The sequence below is a fragment of the Orbicella franksi genome, chromosome 11 (genome assembly GCF_964199315.1).
Source record: "Orbicella franksi chromosome 11, jaOrbFran1.1, whole genome shotgun sequence".
Classification (NCBI taxonomy): Eukaryota; Metazoa; Cnidaria; class Anthozoa; order Scleractinia; family Merulinidae; genus Orbicella; species Orbicella franksi.
Window position 1 is genome coordinate 19,941,337 of NC_138155.1, and position 24,719 is coordinate 19,966,055.

The 24,719-nt window shown below is 38.6% G+C and overlaps 1 protein-coding gene across 3 annotated transcripts in view; it reads left to right on the forward strand.

Moving 5' to 3' along the window:
• Positions 1-24,715, forward strand: part of LOC145503235 (TBC1 domain family member 22B-like) — a 279,621-nt gene extending 254,906 nt beyond the window's left edge. The window contains exons 1-13 of one of the 3 annotated variants that reach the window (XM_081482721.1): positions 7,293-7,804; positions 7,877-7,957; positions 9,979-10,256; positions 11,202-11,387; positions 12,291-12,361; positions 13,600-13,728; positions 14,415-14,480; positions 15,827-15,941; positions 17,129-17,235; positions 18,641-18,716; positions 18,884-19,011; positions 20,103-20,198; positions 21,251-24,715. In XM_081482721.1, the coding sequence (XP_081338847.1) occupies positions 7,650-7,804; positions 7,877-7,957; positions 9,979-10,256; positions 11,202-11,387; positions 12,291-12,361; positions 13,600-13,728; positions 14,415-14,480; positions 15,827-15,941; positions 17,129-17,235; positions 18,641-18,716; positions 18,884-19,011; positions 20,103-20,198; positions 21,251-21,379 (1,617 nt within the window). In that variant the 5' untranslated portion in view covers positions 7,293-7,649 and the 3' untranslated portion in view covers positions 21,380-24,715. Of the gene's footprint in view, positions 1-5,204; positions 5,824-7,292; positions 7,805-7,876; positions 7,958-9,909; positions 10,257-11,201; positions 11,388-12,290; positions 12,362-13,599; positions 13,729-14,414; positions 14,481-15,826; positions 15,942-17,128; positions 17,236-18,640; positions 18,717-18,883; positions 19,012-20,102; positions 20,199-21,250 lie in introns of those variants that run through there. The other 2 variants (XM_081482722.1, XM_081482723.1) reach the window with 2 other exon arrangements.
• Positions 24,716-24,719: the final 4 nt, after the last annotated feature.

Consider the following 24,719-nt stretch of genomic DNA (forward strand, 5'->3'; position numbering starts at 1 on the left):
TAATAATAATAACAACAACAACAACAATAATAATAATAATAATAATAATAATAATAACGGTGTAATGATGACTTTTCTACAGAGTAGTTCTACATTCATCGTATGCTAACTAAAAATTAAAAATACATATAGATATATCAGTATAATTTACAAGTAAAAACTATGTGGAAAACACGAGTGTGTGAAAAAAAAAAAAAATTATGTAGATTCAAAACAATCTAATGTGAGTTCGGCTTTAGTTTTCAAAAACTTATAAGCTTTCATCGCAAATGTTTTAGCATTAGACTCTTGCTTGATGTAATCTGGCAGACTGTTGATAACCTGGAGGTTATGTTCCTGTTTCAAAGAGTACAACCAATTGCGGTGTAGCACTTGAGCGTAGATTCCTGGTAGTTGGACGTCTTTGTAGTGTTAAACAGCTCGGCCAGTGGGTATCATATAAAGCTCTATGGGTTGTCCTTAACAGATGCTATTCGGTTCTTTCCTTTACAGGGAGCCATCCTAATCTGATAAAATCAGCCATTTTTGCATAACAGTTGAGGCACTTTTTTGCACTCCCTGTGATTTTGCTTCAAGGTGCTGCGGTAGTGGACACACTACTATGTCATTCTAATCGACCTTCGAAAGTACCAATGCCTCGACCAATTGTTTCTTTAGAGCTTTGGTGGCCATGTTTCTGATCTTCTTGAGTGCAGATAGAACTGCAAAGCACGATGATACGGTCTTAGTCACGTGTACAGCTTTGTGGCTGTCAAAAAACGACAGCCACAAAGCTTCAAATCATGTTTGACGACGTCCTCCGTCTTAACGGGTATCCTGAAGGCATTATAGACAAAACTAAGCACTCCCAGAACCATCAGAAAGACCCTCGACCTCTCAACACAGAATGGTCGTACCTGAAGATCCCATATATCTCCAAACGTCTCAACTACAGGATCACTAACATTTTCTGAAAAGAGGGTATACCAGTACGGGTAGCGCACGAGTCATACACCCTAAGACGAGCTCTCTCTCAGAACAACACGGAACGGACATGCGCGAGGGCCAACTGCCCTATCTTCAGCACCAAATTGTGTTTATTACGCAACGCTGTTTACCAAATCACGTGTAACAACTGCAACCAATACTACATCGGGAGCACTACACGCTTTATCCACGATCGTGTAAGAGAACACCTGAACAATGACAACTCCTCCGTGAAGAAACACATTTCAAAGTGCCAAAACAAGGTCCACAAAGGCATCGAAATCAAGACCATTGTACTAGAAAACGACCCCGAAACTACAACCTGCCCTCAACTCCCGAGAGGAATGCAGCGAATTCGCGGACCTCTTATTATAATAATAATTATTCTAAAATATCTAGAGACTCTTTGTACTTTAACACTCGCTCATTAGATCATATAATTCGTTTTTATTCATATTTGTATCTTATTTATCTCATGCATTTTACCCCCCACATTCTTTGGCTTTTCACACGTTTTTACTTTACATCTGTATATAAGCCTTACGCGGAATATTTTTTCTTATCCCTGATGATGCCGTAGATCGGCGAAAGCTTGGATTTTTAAACGATTTTAATATCATTTTACAGTAGCGTAAGGCCTCAATTGAACTTTTGCCACTTTCATTTAAAATGCTACTGAAGGACAACATCCAACGATTATTCAATTTCAAGTTCAATAGTATGGTGTGGATTTTTTTTCAGTTTATTTTCCCCATTATCAAAATTATTGTCAAACATTCCTTGAGCGCGCGTTGGATATGAGTTGGCTATAACCAATCTCATATCCAACAAGCGCGAATGGAATAATTGTTTTATTAAATTTCATGATTAAATTCTGTACGCTTGTATGCTTGGCTTCAACTTCAGAACCTCCGAGGCCACCCGGATAGTTTTCGTGGCTGGTAAAGAACCGAGCTGAATTCGGTTCAGCTCAAAATACTCAACTCCTTGAGGAGTTTTCGCAAATGCCAGCGCTTTAGCTGGCGTTGATTCGCTCGTCGTCGTCGTCTTCTTCCAAAAAAATGACCGGATGTTTGCTCTCGGCCGGTCCGAGCTCGCCGATGTCGAACAGTTTCTTTTTTTGCTCAGTGGAAATCGGTCTCTTATAGACTGTGCTGGCAATTTTGCCTGTCTTCCTCAGGTGTTTTACAAATGCTCTAATACTTTATATTATGTGCTTCAGTAAAAGCAAGATCGGCGCGATGATTGAAAAGGTTTTATATCTGTTCGGTTGAGACCGGAGAAAGCGGTTTGATCACCGAGTCAATAGCAGCTCTCTGATGAACTTGATTGAAGCGCTTTTTTTATACTCAAACTTCCGGCTTCCTGTTTCCTCGCGGACGTGTGAAAATTCTTGAGGTGCACATTAATTAAGCTCTATTTAGCTCATTTCTTCCATTGGCTTCGCCGAAAACTTTTGTTCCGTTAGACTTTACGGTGTCTTTAAATTTCGCCCATATTTGCGACCAACTCTTCAAAGTTAAGTTTCAAGCTATTTTTGTATACCGATCGATGTTAGCAATTATTGTGAAGAACCAAAAATAGAGCTATTATAACGTTTAATAAAAATATCAAGATATTCAGATAACAACTTTTAATTTGAAATTTAGGTAGCAACTTTTTGGATTTTTGGCAATTTTTTAGCAACTGTTTGGCATTCCCGTGAGCAACTTTCCAGCATTTTACGAGCACAATCGGTAAAAGGCCGAACCAGGCCATCGCACCTCCCGCGTAGGTTGCCCCTAAGGTTAGATAAATATATAAATAAGTAAATGAATAAATACATACAACCATACAGCTGGAGATATTTTACAATGAACCATTCAACTAGACAAGCTAATCTTCCATAGTCAAATAAACTTTAACAGTGGAGGGATTTTCGTCTCCTCTCGAGGGTGATTTCCTCTACCCATGGATCTCCAACAAGTAGAACGTCATTCTTGTTGTGGTAGCTTTCTAGACATTCAGCAATCAGCTTCAAACTGGTCAGCGATGGAATCAGCCGGATTCTAAACGATTCACTCATGATTGTACTATAGGGGGTTCATACTATTATTTCCTTGGTGCTTTTGATATGTTCTTGAAATTTGGATTAAGGCGATTCCTTAGTATTGCATTGCGCATCCCAACTGCGCACGATTCTCGCGTCATTAGCGCGGGCACATGAGCGCGTGCGCGTACAAAACGTAAGATATTTCCCTCAAATTAAGCTCGATAGCGAAATAAATGCTCCTTTGGTGATCCCCACTTTTTATTTCATAATTTCAATGAGAACAATGTCTTCAATAACTGAGAAAAAAAATTAGCAGAAATCTACGGCTACTTTTTTGGTAAATGAAATAAATACTACAGAGGGAGACATAACGGGCTCAACAGCGCATGTCCGAATTGTGTAAAAAAATGCAGAGTATTTGAAGACATTTTTTCCGAGACGTAGATGAATAAACAATCAAAGAAAGTCAAACTCTGTGTGATATATCACGCTGCATTGAAAAATAATTTGTTGCGTACGGAGATTCCCGAAAGTCACATAAATAACTGTATTTATCAGCACTGTAGCGTTAAAACAAGCACGGTGACCCCGATCTTTTTGTATAGGTAATCATACGGTTTCGAGTTCAATTTGGAATTAATTTGCACGAGTGAGTTTTTCAAAAAGCTGAAATTGCACGAGCCGCTTCGGCGAGTGTAATTTCAGCTTTTTGAAAAACTCACAAGTGCAAATTATCTCCGAATTGAACGAGAAAAACCGTATGATTACTTATTAATAATATAAACATGAAAAAATTCGCGCGGAGGAAGTGCCGGAAGATCTTTCTTGAAGCCATTTTTTCTCATTTGAGAAAACTCTTTTCAAAGTTTCAGCACAAACTTTTTGTCATCATTTTATGTGATATCATTTTCTTAGAAAAGTTCCTATTTTCTTTCAGTCAATCATAATCCAGAATTTCGATGTGTAATTTGCACTGGTGTTACACTTTTTGCACTGGTGTTACACTTGAACTGCACTGCTCTTAGCCAATCAGAATCGAGTAATTTTTTCATGTGTATTATTAACTACGTTACAGCTGTATATCTCCTTGTCCTGTAACAATAGCATACCAAGTTTCATCGAAAATCTATGGCAGGTTCTTTAACAAGGGAATCACCTTAACATCATCTTGAACGTTATTACTAAAGAGGTTCTAACAAAAACAAAGACAAAAAAACAGCAACAACAAAAGCCTTATATCCCTGTATATCTAACCACAACAACAAAAACTAACAAACACACGTAGGGGCCAAACCACCCCCCTAATGTTTCATGGAGGCTATATTTGCTTGGTTTATATATTTCTCAACCAAGTTTGGCAGGTGAGCTTTCTTTGTTCTCCAGTTTATTTTAATTTAGAAGTTGTGACAAAATGTCAGATTATGACGTCATAATTGATGACGTCACCAAAACGTGCTATAATTTTTTGTAAAATCTGATGTAAAGATTATGTCATTGGAAAGGCCTTGACTTGAGGAGTAAAATGCTGAAAACCGTTTTTTGCTATGATGATTATTGTTTGAGATATGGTAAATTAAATATTTTTTTGTTGTCCCCCCCGGAATTTGCTTAACCATACTGCCCTTCTTAAGTCAGTCTCTCTGGTTTATTTTTTTCAGTTTTATTCTAAGAAGGCTAATAATCTAGAAGAATAGAAAGCTTGATGTTGTCAAAAATCGTATGGTTTTAGAAATTTGATTTTCGGCTTTGTTAGGTTGGTATTAAAAGTAAAAAAACGGGTGACGTCACAGGTTATGACGTAACAAAACTAACTTTAACGCAATAACACTAGAGGGATAATTTTTATCTCGATTTTCTTCTTTATTTTTGCTTTAGTCATCTGGCACATCACATGTGAAACATAGCTGCATTTGCTGGAACAAAATTACGGCTCCAATTTGGGGATTTTTCTCAAGCGGGGGACCCTATATTTTGCAGAGTTATTTTTCATATTTAAAAATGCCATATTTTATTCAATTTTTATGATATGGACAAAATTTTTCAGGTTTCAACTCCCCTTGATGTGCTCTTTCGAACACAATGTAAAAAATATGCATATCAAAAACTTCAAAAGTGGCAAAAAACATGACGTCATCACTGTGACGTCACAACTTTGACATTTACTGACATTTTTTACGTAAATATAATTGGCAATAGGTCATCTGATCATCTGCCAAGTTTGGTGTAGAAAGAGTCAATACTTTTTAAGTAATGCGAAATAATGTGAAATATCCAAGAACTGACGAAACATTTGGGGGGTGGTTTGGCCCCTACGTGACAAATAAACAAAAAAGAGTTTAACCAACACTCGAGAGGATTTGGGAGGTTGCATAGATCATGCATCAACTCGCCTTCGGTTTCGGGTTCAGATATTTTCGAGTGATCTATCAAACGTACTTAATTTGGTCTAATTTCGTGTCGGACAGCCACAAACAGGTCAAGAATGCGTGACACTGTTCTCCGTGACAATGACGTGCGAAGGCGAGGAGCGGTGCGGCATCAGAACTTCATGTCACGCAAGCTTTTGATTCTTCTGCTCTTTAGAAATCCTTCCCTATTTACAGTGTATATAAGTCGTTCATATTTATGACAAGAAAGTCCATTCTGTCGGACGTAACCATCACATAAATGAACAGGGATTTAGCGGGATCTGTCGGCTTCACAAGTAACATCCCCGAGAACAACAGCCGGTCTATTTTGATCGCCAAATTCCTTTGCCCTCTGTCGGCCATCGGCGGTGACTTCGCGACTGGAGATGAAGAAGTCTCCCTGCTTTCAGGGTTTCGGTAAGTGAAATATCAGAGAATAGCTACGTTGAATTCCTTCGTTTTATTCTATGTACTAGTAATATTCTCCGTCTAAGATACGGGAAAGAAATGAAGATAGGCAAGCGTAGATTTTGCGAATTTTCGCCAAACAATCCCAACTGATGGTGCCTTGGAATGTTTTAGCAAACGTGTTAAGTGTGCTGTTGACTTCTCGCAGAGTTACTGTTGTACTAATATCGAGGCGATGCGTTTTAATTATTCAAAAAAAAAAATCACTAGAAGAATAGCGCCGATATGAGGAGGAAAGAAAAGCCATATTTACATCATATATACATGGAAAACTCCACGCGTTATAAAATAGTTATTAGTTTTAACAATTACAGCATGCCGAATCGTTAATTTATTACGTCTGGACTTGAAATCAGACCGCACTGCGCTCGATGAATCGGAAAGGAAACGAGATAGGGAAAATATAGTTTTTTTTTTACTACAACAAGCTTCAGATTTGACATGATGCAAATTTGGGGTCGAGTTTCTCCTCTAAAGATCACGGCCTTTCATATCATGTATCCGGATGAGATTTTTCACTTATCGTTTCATTTATCATTAATTATTTCATTCCCTGCACAAATTCAAATACAGCGACTTATGCAGCTTTTTTGAAGTTTTTGTTTCCTTTGAAAATCGCATTACGTCCATAAAAATACTACTAGAACAGGGGCTTCTTGATTGCGCGCGCGTGATCACCACGCACATCTGGACAATGTCGCGCGTTGATCATAATAAAGGTCTTTGAACATGTATAGTGATAATAATGTACGGCAAAAAACAGAAAAGGGCCCACAATTTAAATTTACCTGTTAGCTCTTTCTTGTTTAGCAGGTGCAAAGGAGAATATCGGCGCTCGAAAATAAAGAAATTCTCCACCGCACGCTCTCAAAACTCGCGCGCGCAGACAAAGTCTCATTTGACCTCGCTTTGAAACTACTAAATAGGTGAAATCTCAGCATCCCATAGGAATTAAGCCCTTGGTAGAAATTTCTGTGATATCTATTTCAATGTTTTGTTATTACGCTTTACAGGAAGTAACAATGGATAATTTCATGAAAATAAGTCCCAACATCAATATTCACTGCTGTAGACATTCAAAAATACTGAAGCCCTCCCGAAAATAACTCCTCAACATCCCAAAAATACATTCCGTAGACGCAAAAAGGCTTCAGATAGTATACCCATATAGAATGGGCCAATATTGAGACTACCTCATAAGATTGATAAAACTTCTTTTGATTATACTCTCCCTACTTTACTAACATACATTCAAAGACTTTTGATAAGTTGACGACCGCGCAGCTCGTTCAATTTTGTGTTTTATGTTATCATGTTTAAACACACATTATGTTTCTTTTTGTCATGATTTAATTAGAAAAAAAGGGAAAAGCTTGGAGTGCTGAAAATGTTGATGATGTATGAATTAAAGAGAACCTAAAATAAAGAAAAAGGAAAACGAAAGAAAGAGAAAAGAAGAAAGAACACGAAGAAAAAAAATAAAGAAAAACAAATGTAAAATTGTGACCGGAAGTGATGCTAATTCATTCATGTGACGTTTTCCGGTTTCTTTTGCCCGCGAAGCAAAATGCCCGTCGCCAGCGGATGTGCCCATGGCCACATCAAATGGAGGTTGTTCTTCTCTCGACTTCTCTTCGACCATATTGTTTTTATCCTGATTGAAGGCGAAATACAAGGAAATTGGCCCTTTTTCGTTGACCTTGGTCACTTTTAAAGAAAAGCCATTCTTCCTCAACTGATTAGTGATGGGTGGATAATCCAGATTTATCGTAAAGATGAGTGAAGCTGCGAAGGAGCGTGTGATCGCGCTCGGAACCCAGTTTAACTCGATGGAACACTCCAGCGCGGACGACCCAACTCTGGTGACTTTCGAATCGGGAAGTCCGAGAAAATCCTTTTGGAAAAGAAACACAAGTAAATTACCCGGAAGGTAACACCGTTTGTTGTCAGCACTCGGCCATTTTTGAAACCCTTTTATTGATTTAGTTTACTTTTCAAACAGTATAAAACCCGCTCATGGTGCTCAAGAATTATTGTCGACGACTTCAACAAGTGTTCCCTCGACCGCTAGTCACCCTGCAAGGTTAGTCGAAAACAGCTTTAAAATCAGGGGGAGTAGTTATCTTTAGAAGATGTGATTTTGAATGTCGAGTGTTCTTCTTGTAGTTAAATTAAAACGGCCGGATAAATCCTCTGTCAAAGTTTTGAGAAAGTGTATACCTTTAGCTTTTAAAATTTGTTTAAGCGAACCAAAGTTAATGCTCGAGAGATCGAGAGAGTTGTCTTTTGCTCTTTCATTTTATTATGTCACAGTTCAAAAGTGTCATGAAAAGAGTTTTATTGCTGCATATCAATCAAATGGTCATTTCCTTTGCTCGGGGGTAGTTCTTTTACGATAATCATCGCTGATTTAATTAAAAGGCACAAGTTATTACGAGAATTAAATTAAGGAACAGTCTGTAACCCATTTCCAGGAATCGAAATTACTACATACCTTTATAAAACTTGTATTAAAAGCAGCCTAAATTACATTCTGCATGGAGAGAAATTAAGATATTGACTTTTGAATTTTGTTATCACTTTATATTGCAATTGCGTGGTCATTTAGGAACCATAATGTTATTGCAATAATTTTAAATAATTGAAAAGAGATTCCGCTGAGTTTACAAAAGTACTCTGCTGTGGGTTATTACTGACTATTACTTAAAAGTTCTAACTTTAGAAATGGTAGAAATGGCTATTTTGATTCTTGTACAGTACATAATAACAATAAAAATGTGAACAATAAGTTGCTGACAGAGAATGTCAGCTTATGGCACAGCAGTCTTTTCCTTTTGGGAAAAAATTCTGCAACTTTCAAAATGGGGCCAAATGGTAAATAAATTTTGTTGTGAATGTTTCTGGAAAATCCAAAATCCATTAATTGTTGAATTTTCATAATACTGATGCCATTTTGCGATCCCCTTATGTCCCTACTGTAGTGCTGCGTTAAGGCAACTGACAACTAGGAAATATCTGCTTAAAAACTTATTACACTGTATAAACAATTTATTACCGCGTTATGAGCGATAGCAATGTCACTGATATTTTCGCTATTGGTACAGGACTACGCTCTGTCTCAGGGTCCTGTGTGTTGATACAGGGAACCTCCTATTGAATACCAAACTTGGCCCTTGGAGAGCAAAGATTGGGCCCAGCTTGTTGATGTATGCTGCATTGATCTTTTAGAACATGAATTTAATTTAGTTTTAGAAGGTATATTGAGAGATACAGAGGTTCATCTGTGCTTTACTTGGATCTCCAGTTTTGTAAATTGGTTGTAAAACTTGTAAAACATCTTTATTGTGTCAGAACGTGACAAATACATTCATTGGATTCACTATGTACGAATTAAGTGATTCTTTTGTTAAGAGGAAAAACTGACACTTGACAAGTTTTTGTACAAACCCTCCAGTCTGAAGTCAATTTAGAAAATGATGAATGATAAAATGGAAAACAAATCTGATCCAGGCCTATTGTCATGACATACTTATTATAGTCAGTCCTGTGGACAGTAAATATTTCGATATTACAAATTGCGAAAAACCAAGGTATCTCTAAGGTGTCTCTTCTTCTATGCATCTTAAAAATACACCTCAGATATTCTTCTATATGTCTGCTTTTTGTGTTAACTTTGTATTTAGTTAACTCTTACTGAAAGAAGCCTTGAAATGTCTGCAAATCTGAAATATATGCCCAATCATGTACATGTACATTGTATTTTAAGTCTTGCTACTTGATTTGTAGACTAAGAGGAGGCAATCAGGTGTTCCCAGCTTCAGAACTTCCACTCTCAACAATAGCTAATTATGATCTCGACACTGCCCTATGTCAGCATTGCAGCTGTGTTGGAAATAAACCAACTCCAATTCTTTAAATTGTTATGTACCACACAATCCAACATATGCAAAAGATGGCAATTAGTGTGAATCTAACACAGAGTACAGGACATGATTTGTTCTTGTACTAACAACATCATGTATGCTAGATTTGAAGCTTTTAGTTACTTTTCTGTATGTTTCTGTGTCTTAGCATTGCTAAGATTTTATTTTTTTGTGTTTTCAGTGTTCATGGAAAGGTCAAACCGAAGCCACTGAGTTTTCAAGAATTTAATAGTAAAACAAGTGATGCATGGGGTGAGGATGATGATGATGTAATTCGGGTGGACCCAGAAGAAAAGAAGAATTTCCAAACAGAAACTCGTGTCCGTACAGTCAGTGGGGGTGAGGTGAGATCTAGCATTCCACCAAGTGTGACATCAACAGAGCCAAAGAAGCTTCCAGAACAGTTGGTCAAGAAAGAAGAACACAAAACGTCAAGACCGTCTCCACTGAGTTTACTGAGTAAGTAGAAAGGAGTAAGGGTGTAGAAATTTTAGGGTGAAGTGACAACTTCCTTGGATCAAAAGGGCATTAGACCTTCTCAGGTTGTTACCCCTTCCTCCACCCTCAGGCTCAGATCTGCTAAGTCCTGGGACAGCCCCACTGGAGAACTCCTTAGCATTGATCAATATCCCCCAGAAGGGCATGACAGACTATTGTAGCTAAATGTAGGAAAATCCAAGATTGGATTCTTAAATCGGAAAACATATTTTGCATTTCTCTACTAAACAGATCAGTCCAAGACCACTCGGATCATGGTGCATCAAAGGAACTGAAGAGTCCTTGCCAAGAGTGGAATCTTCAGTTCCCTTGATGCACCATGATATGAGAGAGATTTGCATTGACCTGTTTAGAAAAGAAACGCAAAATCTGTTTCCAGAGTTTAAGAATCCAATCTTGGATTTTCCTTCATTTAGCTACAATAGCCTGTTATGCCCTTCTGGGGGATTTTAGTCAATGCTAAGGAGTTCCCCAGTGGGGCTGTCCCAGGACTTAGCAGATCAGAGCCTGAGGGTCACTGGGGGAAGGGGTAACAACCTGAGAAGGTCTAGTACCCTTTTGATCCAAGGAAGTTGTCACCTTACCCTAAAATACATGTACATGTAACTGCTTAACATTTGATTTTCTTTTTTTTGTTGTTGTCAATTTGTTCCCTAGCAGTTTGTTTCAAAACATTTCCACAGGTCATTGTGCTGTTTGTACGTGAAGGTCTGTGGGGCAACAGGTTTTTCATGTTGTCCCAACAACAAAAAATTAAAATGAATAAATGACAGTGCCCATGCGTACACCTTCTAGTATTCACTTTCTGCTCTTATGAGATCTCTGAATTTCCAAGTTATGTACTTTAGGCAGCATGTTTGATTTTTTAGGTGTGTATTGATTCTTGATTCAATCTTTATTTTGCAGCACGGCACAAACATCAGGCTTCTTCCTCAAAGTCTTCTGCCCACTCCCCACCCCCTCCCCCTGTCAATTTACAATCTCCTAAGCCCCCATCGCCAATCAGAGCAGTCAAACTGGAATTTCAGGATCAAGAAATATACAAGCTTGAAAAGTTTGGCAAGCTGCTAGCCGGCCCTAACACCGACCTAGGTAAAGTAAAAACTTACTATTTAAAGTTCACTTCAAGGAGGTTTAGGATCCCAAAGTTGCAATAATGGGATAGGAAAAATCAAATTTAAAATTTAAATATTAAATGAAACGAAAATATATTATTGTAACTAAACATCAACTGCATTTCAAAGATTTGTTTTACGATTTTACGTAGGAAAGCAACTCATCTACTTCTATTTGAAAGCCTGGAATCATACATCTTTTATACGATAAAAGGTTAAAGCCCTGGGCTTATATAACTTCATAAGGGGTTTTGGGTAGGCCTATAAACAGAGGGAGGGGGGCTTATATCCAGGGGGTGGGGGGATATAAGTGGAATAAAAAAAATGTTTCGGAAGAATGAGATGAAATGTATCTGAGAAAGGAATTAAATCTAACATACCATTTCATTTAGAGCTATTACATTTATAATACATTTATTGTGCACACATTAGATGAGCTTATATCCAGGTTGGGGGGGGGGGGCTTATATCTGAAATAATTACCTTTGTTACCAAATAGAAGGGCTTATATCTGGGGGTGGGGTGTGGGGGGGGGGGCTTTAATGTGGGATTTTATGGTAGTCTATAGGATCTAGAAAAGTTCAGTAACAATGTACTGTAAGTTACGTATTTTGTTATAGTTATTAAAAAGAATGGTAAAAAATATTTAAGTTCGGAAAAGAAGTTTATTTTGTGAAATCGCCATTTCCACATCCCCCAAAATACACCTTGTTTGCCCCCCCCCCCAAGTTTTTACATACAGAGGCATGTACATGTACGTACATGTGTATCTTTGAATCATTTGGGGAAAATGCTTTAAAACAGTTCATAGAATCAGTGTGTCAGCTTACACCACTTGATGTAAGCAAACAAGCAAACCAACCTCTTCTTGTTTTTGCAGATGCAATAAGAAAACTCAGTTGGTCAGGCATTCCAGTCACAGTACGTCCAACAACATGGCAGTTGCTGTGTGTAAGTCACCAACCTCTGATCATCAGTTGTGTTCAACAGGCTATTGATATAACCTGTGATCATGAGACTATTGTTGTTGTCTTGTCTCTCAGTCTTTGTTCAGTCATTTCCATCCCCACAAACAACTTGTTTGAGATTCAACCAGAAATCTTTGGTTTTGATTTAGGTTTGTGTAAGACTATAGCACTGTTTGTATTGTCTTTCATAAGTGAGACTTTCAGAAATTCTACAGATAACCCAGAACTTTGAGTTGATACCTCGACAATATCCATGGAACTTTTCTGTGCAAATTAAATCACAAAACTATTGTGTGGGGAATCAGAGAAATGAACAGGCAATTTCAAGTTTGTGTGGCAAGTTTTTCTGGAACAAGAAAATAACAATTACACTTTACCTGTGTACCTGTGTACATGTACCTGTACAGACTGTTAAAATGCCACCAAGAGCTGATTCAGTTACATGTACCTTGTTGAATTACATTTACACAGATACTGTACATGTTTTTATAATGTTGAAGTGTACTAGGTAATAATATTCCAAGTCACTGAACAAGCAGTGTTGAAGCCGTTTTCAACTGGACACAGACAATCCAACAAACCAGTCAAAACTTGGACTAATTACATCTAGCTGACCCGAAATGCGGAAAAACTTGTGAAAACATGTCATAATTGGTTTTGGTTTAACTTGTGATTGAGTGAAAATGTGGCACAGGTTCTTAAGCCAATTGTGTAGGATTGCAGTGCAAAACCAATTACAGTCAAGCCTTGATTATCCGGACTCATTGGGACTAGATGAAATAGTCTGGATAATCAAGGGTCCGGATAATCGAAAATATGAATATTAATGAAGAACAAAACTGGTTAAATGAAGCAACATTTAATCGTGAACCCTTTTACAAATCGTATGGAAAGCAATATGGCCCACTGTACATCTTGAACCACTCAACTCTGAGCCAATAACAACTCATTCGAGTGTTCTTCATTGGTTACGACGCATGCGAGCGCTGCTTGTGCTCTTGAAAAGCAAAACAAACTCGCTTTTGACTGCACTTTTTAATGCCATAGGTTTAAAACGAATATTGCTACGGATCTTGATCATGACTAATAAATATTCGTGACAAAATTGGGACTAGAGAAAAAGTCCAGATAATCGAGAAATCCGGATAATCGAGGTACAGATAATCGAGGTTCAACTGTACTTTTCAACACTCAATTGAAAACCACTTTATTTATTATTAGGGGTACTTGCCAGCAAATATAGATAGAAGACAAGCAACACTGGATCGAAAACGAGAGGAGTACCACAATTTTGTCAAGCAGTATTACCCTACAAGATATGAGGACACCTATCACGACACTTTTAGACAGGTATTTGTTATTGACAACTCAAACCACAGGTCTCCCAAGCTCCTCGAGGGCAGTGAACACTTCAAATATTACACTCAGTTGCACAACACAGCGTAAATTTATGAGTTTGTAGTGGAATGTAACAATTGTTTATTAATAACAGTTTGAAATATGGAAAACAAATTCAATAAGAACAACTTACTTTGAGTCTTTGAGTCTTCCGTGTGCTACAGTACATGTACGTGTGTTTCCGAGATGTTTTGGAGCTGTTTCAAAGCAATTCTAGTGAGTTTTAGTTTCACTATTTACCTGGCTCTCTACATTACTCCCTGGAATCACTCAAAACGTCAGGGAAATGCAAGTAGCACCCAGAAGAGTTGAAGTAAGTTGTTCTTATTGAATTTCTTTTCCATATTTCAAACTGTTATAAACCATCAGTACATTCCAGTACAAACTCTTATACTTATGCTGTGTTATGCAATTACATGTAACTTAAGTGTCAAATATTAAAATGGTCATGCCTCTTTGAAGGAGCTGGGGAGACCTGTGCTCAAACCTTTACTCTACATGTATCTATGGTTGAAGCAAACTCCATTTGATTTATTTATGCCAGTTAGTGTTTATTCCTGACATAAAGTTATTCCTATGTCTCAGTCTATGTTGGGAACAGACAACTTAATGCACGTTCTTCATAATTTGTTCAACAGATTCACATAGATATCCCAAGAACAAACCCTCTCATTCCTCTTTTTCAACAGCCTTTAGTACAGGAGGTAAGTTGGGTGTTATTTCATTGAACATTCAGCACCAACTTTGCTGGTTTTAGTGCCTCAAATTATTGTTCAAATGTGTAGTACCAGAAAATACCCATACCTCCCCCGTGGAAGGGATTTTTTCTAAGATCCCCCACCCTACCCCTCTGGAAATTCGAATTAAGCTTCATACAGTCCTTTAAATGTTTTGGATTTACAGATCCCCCCGCGATTGGTCTAAACGCGTCACGTGACCGAAGATTCCCGAGCTAAAACTGGGAAATATATGTGAATATTCCCCAATTTTCGAAACTGCGCGTGTTGCAAAAAATATTTGAAGGACAATAAACACAATAGCCTTCATTTGACTTTGAAAATATGCTTGGATATTTGTCCTTGGACATTATCTGTTCCTCGAAGCTCACAGTCTTCCTCGAGCTTCGCTCTCGGAAAACTGTTCGCTTCTCGGAACAGATAATGTCCGCGGACAAATATCCGAGCATATTTTCAAAGTCAAATGGAGGCTAGTGTTTATAATTATATCTGTGAGACAGATTTCACCAAGTTACTACAGAGATTTCTGAATTATGTATCCTTGTGTGCTGGGTTAAGGTAATTCCTCTGAAATAAAAGTGACAACAGACTTTTGTTCAAACTTTGTCCACTGAATACTTATCATATGATAACTTCAATTTTGAAATAAAAAAGGGGGGTGCCCATGCTCATTAAGGAGCAGTGAGGCATTGAAAATGCCCCATTTTGGCATTATTTAATGCTTATTATAAAAACGCATTCCCAGTAATTGTAACATCGTTGTGAGCCCGGACTCATAAGAACACGCATTAAACTACAATCAATACATTGTGTCGGACACAAATACACGTTTTAAGTTTGATTCAGACAGAAAGCTAAATCCGTGGTTAAAAATTTGAACTAAATTTCTTGACGTGGTTACCGACTGCCAAATAGAAAAGACCACCGTGTATCTGCTATTTTTCTTATTTACTTAATTTTCAGCAATAGAAATTAGATCAGTCTTTTCTCACGCAGAGCTTATGATTAGTGGATTACAATGAGTGGAAAAAAAATTGGGGTGCCCGTGCTCGTTGGTGAACTAGAGCCATTTTTCAACTGACAGAACTCAATATCAAGGCAATTCCGTCATCTTTTCAATGTGCGCGTGCACGAGCGCGCGCTAATGACGCCATAAATTATGCGCAGTAAGGATGCGCAATGCAAATGTGAGGAATGACCTTAAATACAACTTTAATTTTCTAACTCAGTTGTTTATGTGTAAAAATCATGTGTAATGTGTGGAAATACGTTATGTACAATTATACGTCATGTTAGTTGTCTCTGTGCTGTAGATCTTTGAGAGAATCCTGTATATCTGGGCAATCCGTCACCCAGCCAGTGGCTATGTCCAAGGAATCAATGATCTTGTTACACCTTTCTTCGTGGTATTTTTATCTGCGTATGTAGGTAAGTTTTTGTTGTGATTAACAGGGAACGCACTAAGAGTGGTTTTCAATTGAGTGTCGTAAAACCAAAACCAAACCAATTGCAGATTTGCATGATAGCGTCATTCGACTACAACTACCATATTTCCTGTCGATTTTTTCTTTACTACAGTCGAAGCACTCCTTACGATCACTCTCGCAAGCGACCAACTCGAGTTACGACCACCTTTGTGAATCCCCGTTTGAACTTTGTAATGAAAATAGCCACCTTAAGCAGCGACGTTTTTGAGACGCGGACGGCAACCGGAAGAGAAATGGAGCTAATTCTGGCGCGCCTTTGACGCCATGGGATCAACTGGAAAGTCGTCGTGTTTGTATTTTAAACCAAATTGTGCTGACCAAAAAGCTGTAGTGAACACCTGGAACAAGAACTTTCAACTCCGGTTAGCGTCTGCATCTCAAAAGCGTCGCTCAGCGACCTCTCCGGTAAGCGACCGCGACCACTTTTGGGATTACCCAGCTGGACTTTTTCTTTGTTTTTGAGCTCTTGTAAGCGACTACTCAGAGTCTTTTATGCGTACATATAAATCAACACTTTAATGAAACTGCACACTGGGCTAATGGGTATTTTGATCTAAAACTTGAACGTAACGTTTAGTCGTGTCTATATCAGATTTAAAGACACTCATGAAAGATTAATTTCTTTTGTTTTTTCTTTATGAATTATTGATGAGTTTCTGAAGTTCTCGTAAGCGACCAGCCCAAGTTTTTTATTGGAACACACCTCATTTACAACACTACCTAACATTACTTGCAATAATAACAAAACTTACAATGCTAATATTACCTATAATACTAGCATTAATATATACTGTAGTGAAATAGCTTACGAAAACCGTAACATTGTTTTTAAAGATAATTAAGGACGGGGAGACATATTTAAATCCAGAAAAGTAATTTCTTCATTAACATTAAGTTTCATAGCAAGTATATCGTAACACGTAATAAATTAGGCTTGACTTAGCCGTTACAGTGAGTCCCTTTAACGTCTTGATCCATTGGTTGAAACTCAACGACCACAATCAAACTCAGACTAAACACCCCACGATTCTGACGATTTTCACATTTCTGGAGCCTTAAGCTCTGGCCCTCTGTAAGAAGTGTTTTTAGTTGTGAGTGCATTGTCATTTCTTGTTTATTTCATTGTAGATGGTGATTTGGAGAACCATGATGTCTCTCAATTATCACAGGAAACTTTAGATACAATAGAAGCTGATAGTTTCTGGTGCATGAGCAAACTACTGGATGGTATACAGGTAAATGTCCCTTGTAGCAAGATACAAGTATCTTACACAGGACAGTGCAATTCTGTTGCTAAGAATTGGAAGTCACTTTCTCAAACTCATTAATAATTTATCAAGTTAAAACAAAGAAAATCACAACCTTGAATGAGGCTTCGATACTCGGTCTTAATTAGCATAGATTTTGACGATTTTGCTTCTCCGTTTACTCCTTAGTCAGTTTCGATTGAGAAGATATATCAGACACCCGAGACAGTGTTTCATCGGCTATCTAAACACGTCGACTTTCGTCAAAAATACTCTCTTCTCGGTGTTTGGTTATCCCGATGAAACACTATCTCTCTTGTTTGATATATTACTTAAGCAACAGGCAAATCTTAAAATTCCATCCATTTCAGCAGCAAAGATTTCAGAACGTGAAAAAGACCATCCCACAGTCAGTACTTCAGCAATGTCGCGCCCTGAGCACTATTTTACCGTCGACCCCTTCCTTTTTCGCAATTCTTGATCCGTCATTGACTGCAAAAAGCAAACCAAACTCAGGGCTTGAACGTTTTCGGAATCACTTATACAGTGTTTCAGCCAGAAAATTTTTCTTGAGGGCAAAAGTGGCCCCTGAAGACCTTTCTTAGGGGCCAATTTTTTACGTAAGGGGCCAATACATTGAAAGCTGCAGAGGGAAAACTGCGCCAGGGTACCAAGGAAATAAAGCAGATTAGGATCTAGTATAAAATTTAATAGTAAGTGCTTTTTGAAGTGTTTCTACTCAAGAAGTTTCTTTTGAATCAGATACTAGTATGATGCGTGCTTTACAAGAGAACGGTCCTTAGGCATACGTGACATAGTCACTGATCAAGGGCTTGCAATGCATTGTAGGGCGATTTCGAACTTGGATGTTTTCCGATGTGAGATAATCAATACAGGAGAGCAAAAGGATGGATTGACTTCTTTTCTTATGTTGAATGTTTTGGAAGCAAAGATCTTTCAATGTGATTGTCTAGAAGGACATAATGTGTGACAAAATAACCGGATTGATCGTCAACACAGAAAAATATAGTCGGCATTATGGTGATTAAACTAGGATTTTTGCCGAATTTTGGTCGCCACGGATGAAATGTTAGTCACATTGGTGACCATATCGGTCGCAATTTCGAGCCCTGGGATGGCTCTTAAAATAGTACTCCTGATTAAGCCTGTAGTCTTGTAAAAGGAAAGGGCCAAATTGGCCCTTTCTTCGTTTTTCTGGGGGCCATCTCTGATTGCAACGTGGGATTCCCGCAATGGCGCGCTCTGTCAGAAACACTACTTATAATGCCATAGCAACTAGTTCGGCAACTAATCACATGTAAGTGTATTAAACGTTCGCTTTTTTTCTTTTTTTTTTCTTTTCTTTTCTTTCTTTTTTTTTTTTTTTCTCCAGGATAATTACACATTTGCACAGCCGGGAATTCAAATGAAAGTCAATGCACTCAGAGAACTTATTCAGAGAATCGATGGTGAGCGAGAATAGAACATCAGACCTTTTATAGAATGGTTTCTTTCAACTCTTATTGGCTGGGTTTAGCTAAGTGGCCTAGAATATAGTAGTCTAAAGTAGACTTGTAATCAAATACTTCATATGAAACATGCTTTTTACAAAACTAGTTTCATTTTTCCTTACCAGAACCTCTAAATAATCACTTGGCGAAAAATCACGTTGAATATCTTCAATTTGCTTTCCGATGGATGAACAATCTTCTAATGCGTGAGATGCCTTTGAGATGTACGATACGGCTCTGGGATACTTACCTGGTTTGTATTAGAGTTCGTTATCCATATTCTCCCTACTGGTTCTCACACATTTCTTGTAGTACTTTCCATGGTTAATATTGTATGTACTGATTGAAGTTTCAATTTTTTAAAATCATGTCTGCATTCCGGTTGCTTATTCAGTTATTACAAGTGTGATTGTGATATTTCAAGACATCACCGGGCTTGAAATAGGCCAGTCATGAAATTTGACCCTGGAACGTTAATACGGCCACCCCGTAAATACGACCAAATTTTCCTGGCCCGTTGGTGACGGTATTAACGGGGTTCCACTGCACCAGCTTGCCTTGATGCCTTCGCGGCCGTCGTTCGAGTCGTCACAGAACGTGTCTGTCACGCAACACCTCTGCGGGGAAAACATTGTGCGCAACCTAAATAACAGGGAGCTTATTAAGCAATGATGACGGTGACGCCAGGGTCAACGCCTAGGAAAAAATAGATGTATATTTTACCTTCGAATTTCGTAACTATCTGAATTTGCTCATTACGCCAATCGGTCTGAAAACCTGCTCAATAATGCCAATTGCTCAATTCCAAAAAGAAACACGAAATTGTCGTCGTGGCCTACTTTCTCGATAATATGCAGAACTTGGTCATTTCACGTTGTTGTTTTGCAGAGGACGGCTACGTAATGTACAAAGATCTATAGCGCACGTGCATAGCCACTGTTGTGGTCATTAAACCTTTTGTTTGGTGGCGTTTTCGTTCCCGTTGCCGCCGTGGTTTGCCGAAACTCCTTAGCAGGGAACTTAAGCGTACATCTTTGAAGGAGCGCAACTTTTGCATCCTGACTGTGTTTGGAGATTTTTTAACAGTGGACAAAAGTGTGACCAGTCAAACGAAACCTACTTAAATGTCTTTTTACTTCCCTTGGAACTGAATATAAATTTCTAACTGAGTATAAATTTTAGAAATTAAGCCACTGTAAAAAAGGTTTTTACGAGCATGGAGGATTTTTACACACAAGATCGGCTTTTTTCTTTGATTAGCAACGGTGCCGTATGTGTGGTTTATAACTTGCCTCCAAGTCTTATTTTAGTTTATCACTTATTGCCTTTGTTGTTCTTAATTAGGCTGTAGAAAATGGATTTGCCTCTTTTCACTTGTACGTTTGTGCTGCGTTCTTGAAGCAGTTTTCAAAGGATATTGTAGAGGAAACAGATTTTCAGGTTTGTTTCTTTGGTAACTATTAAGGGTTTCAAACCCGTTAGTCTTGGCTAGAGTACGCGGGGAAGTTCGCGTTTGGAGAGGGCTTTGTAGTGGACAGTCGCATGTTATAGAACATTAAAGCTAGTGTGCACTAAAGCTGCTGGTGATGCAGTGAATCAGTTGTAACTCAAATGAATAAAGCCCTGTAGCGAAACAGTTCTAAACGGCAATAAAGCAAGCGTCAAGGCCAGTTGACTAGACCTGGCACTCGCTTTCGTCCTTCCGCCATAGCTAACCCTCACTCGCTCTTGTGGGATTGGAACTTGCGTAAATTTCCTTGACAGTTCACAAGATTCTTCACTTGCTTGACAGGCGGCTGTTGTCAACTATCGCTTACTCTCAGCTCGTTTGACCGCGTGCTGACGATGGTTTACCAGATTTCTAGCAAACTGTCGCTTAGCTCGTAAAGTCACCTTTGAATAAAACTTGATCAGATAATAGCTTACTACGGTAGAAAATGCCAAACAACTATTAAACAAAGATGGTTAAGATTGGGAAAGATTAAGACGGAATACGAACGGGATCGAGTACTTGAAAAATTCACGCTATATATTTCTACTCGCTGCCGTTGTTGACGCTTTTTTATCGATTTGCATTGTATTGGTTTCTCTCCTGATTGGCGGGAAAATATATTTGCTCCTCATTGGTTCGACCATGAAGTATGAGTATTTTGTCAATCAATCACAGAGTTTGACAAGATAAACTTGTTAACAATTCATCACGTTTTAGTCAAGGAAATCGTGTCTGTGTAATTTTTAGTTTCCGGATTGAGAAGATGTATCAGACACTCGAGACAGTGTTTTACCACGATTCCAAACGGCTCAAAGTTCGTCGAAAATACTCTGCTGCGCGTCGTGTTTTCAACTCTCTTTTCGGTGTTTGGAAATATGGCCAAACGCGGCGTTTCATCTTTGATATATAACTTCCAAGCTACTCTGTTACTAAGCAATATCGTGGTTATTCCAAGCAAATCCGGGACCCCGTTTAACTGCAACAACGTTTCTTTCTGCAGGGGCTGATGCTGTTACTACAAAATCTCCCAACCAACAACTGGGACGACCAGCAGATAAGTCTCCTGTTAGCCGAGGCATACAGGCTAGAGTACATGTTCGCAGACGCTCCGAAACATCTACAACACTGACCCTCGTTGAATGAATCACTATTTTTTTTTTCACGGTGTAAATACAGGGTACATATTCAGTTTAGCGCGTAGAAAAATGTACTTTTGAAGTCGCCTGGATGCCTCTTACAAGAGAGTATTTTGTAAAGGAACTCGGTAATATGCTGTGATGAGGACATACAGAAGATTTAGAGAAGGCATCGACAACTCCCTTGACGAGTTTTGAGGGCATGGGCTTCGCGTACAATCCTCTCCCGTGCCCGTGCGTTGTTTGTCCAACGGTACACGGACCACGAGGTCACGTGCTATTTGTACTCACGCCATGTCCTGCGTGCAAATGCGCGGTTTCTGTGACACATCCTTTCAGTGACGGAGGGGAAAGCAGTCGCTGGTTTTGGCAAATTCTTCCAAGCTGTCGTCGTGTTTTCGATTCGTGTTGTTTAGTCAACAACTGGCTAGAGAACACACGAGTACTGCAAAACAGTGACGTCAACATGACGCAATTAATGTGTGTCAGGTTGCTTAGCAACGTAGGAGACGAAAAACGCGCGCTATGTCGATTCTTGATGACGGGATATCGGCATCAACTTGTACATGCATGATCTCCTTACTGCTTCAAACGTGACTACAGGTTTAGCGTCAGATGAATGGCAATCGACAACAAAACAATTATTAGCCTCTTTGAAGGCCCGTGTATACTGAAGAGGAGTTTTGGATCCGCTCGAATGAGATTGGTACTTGCGACTACTTTCATCCCTGCTGGGACCAGATAGATACTAGGCCGAGCTGGGATGAAAGTTGACACGGTCAGTTAGAGTGCCGATTTTATCCGAGTCGTACCAAAACTCCCGTGTCGTGAAAATGGGCCTTTTAGGCGCTCGGATTGTGTTGAAACAGGCGTGATCTAACGCCCTAACGGAGCGAAAAGGGAAACAGAGTTAATATTTCCGTTCGTTTGTTAACTTTTCCCGTCGGCACTCTTTATTGCGCGTGTTTTTGCACATTTTGAAGGCCTGAAAAAGTTCCAAATGAAACCGTGAGGAACTGTAAACATTCCCGTTGTTTTTCCTGTGGAGAATAATTAAGTGAGCGCGAGAATATGGCATAAGTCAAATGATGTCAGTTCTCAAAACCAGAACTACATATTGTAGAAAGAAGATTTAGATGTTCGCGAATTCTCGGTGTCGATTTTGATTGGTTAGAAGTCAGCTCCTTATAGGGAAATGTATCCGCTTTGAGATCACATTACAATAGTACGGCTGTCTAAACCAGCTTGGGCCCCGATCAAATTATATATGTGTTAAATCTACAATGAGGCCATTATATTTTTATAAATATAAGCTCGTTATTACTACATCTGTGGTTGAAGGGGCTAGGTCATGCAATTTTAGGCAATTTTAGAGCTGATAACAAGTCAATAACGGCTTTTCACGTCTAAAAGAGCCATGGATGGGCAAAATGTGGAGAATACCGGCAAACTTGAAAATCATCGGGCCGACGATCTTCAGGTTTGTCACAATTTGTATGAAAATGCCATGTGTAATTCGGATATCACTCTTGCGTCTTTTGTGGTCGTTGTCGTTTTGCGTTTTTGAATTTTAGAGATCATAACTGAAAGAATTGCCCAAAATACCTTGACTGCGCCCCATTAACAGCTAAACGTGTCTTCCGCGAACCTTTGTTACCGTAAACCGTAGCCAAGCCTTTCCTCGGGCTAGAAATAGGTTGAATATTTTTATTTAAGTAGCAGCAAATTAGAAAAAAAAAATGTTTTAGTTGTTAGATCAAACTGTCACAAATGTGAAATGTTCAACAGGCAAATATGTTGGAAATAAAAATTAAAACCTTAAGAAACTGCGGTTATTAATTTTTGTGGCATACCAGAGTTGTCAGCTCGCTTATCCCAGTACGGAATTCGTCTTCGTCGTCATGGAAGGCGCAGAATTTTGATGAGGTCATAAGAAAATTCCAAATATTGTTTTGCTTTTTGACACGCAAACCCGAGTGATTCAAGTCATGAACAACAACATGAACGATGTAGTGAATAGACATCAAAACAAACCTAAAGACCCTATCACTACAGTTCCCAAGAGAGAAATCTACATTGTTTTACCATTTTTAGGGTTCCAAAGTAAAGTAATCACCCAGCAACTTAAATCTTGTATCTATAAGTTTTATGGTTGTTTTAACGTTAAAATAATTTTCCGAAACACCCACCGAATTAAGTCTTTTTTCCCGTACAAGGGCAGGTTCAGCCGTTCTCAGATGTCTAAGGTGGCGCGGTTTACAAGGCAAGCTGCTGGGACTGTGATGATTTTTATATAGGAAAAACAAAGCGTCGACTACACGATAGAAAAACTGAACATGTTAAGGCCCTTGCTAATAGCGGTCACACCTCAGCCATTGCGGATCACGTTACTTCCACGGGTCATAATATTAAATGGGACAATTTTGATATCTTAGCAACTGGTAGGTCAGATATACATTGTAAAATTAAGGAAACATTGTTAATTCGTGATTTAAAGCCAGCCTTGAATGAAAACGTTGGCAGTGAAAAACTTTTTCTTTACTAGCATTTGGTATTGTTATTATTATTATGGTAATTTTTTTTCTCTCTCTCTCTCTCTCTCCCGCAGACTCATCTGTTTGTTATTAACTATTAGTCTTGTTACATATTATTAGATACCAGTCTTTTTCTTTTTCTTCGCGTTTAAATTTCGATTGTAATCTAGTTAACGGTCACTTCTGAAGCTGTATGTTGTACATACGAAACGTCAAGGAAATTGACTTTGTTTAACATGCGTTTTGGTTCCATGTTTATCACCGCGGTTTGTGTTTTGTTTCTTCTAAAGCTACGATGGCCAAGGAAAAAGAGTTTTTACGATTCAACTGATGTTCCGAGCGGGTTTGTCACTTTTTTTTTTCTCTTTGAGGCAAGATTTACCCAACAGAATTAAGCAAGACACGCTGCAATATAATCAGTGACCTAACAAATGATTATTGCGCATAAATGAAATCAATCAAAGTTGGTAGACATTCATGGTTTGCACGAAAACTCGATACATTTAAAAGAAAATAAAACCATTAAATGCTGCTGTCTCTAAGAAATCTCTTAGTGAAAATGATCCATTTACCCTTCAACTTTAGCCATCGCTCGATGGTCTCGAGATTCACTGGATTGAACGGACTGGACTTAATGAAACTGGACTGGAGTGGTCTGGATCTGGAGCGGACAGAAACAGATGTCACAAAAACATAGCTCGAATTTTCAAAATGAAGACTTGATTTTCGACATGTAAAAACGAACGTAATAAACACAGAAGAAAAGAGATAACCTTTTTCACTGAATCGCATTTTCCGA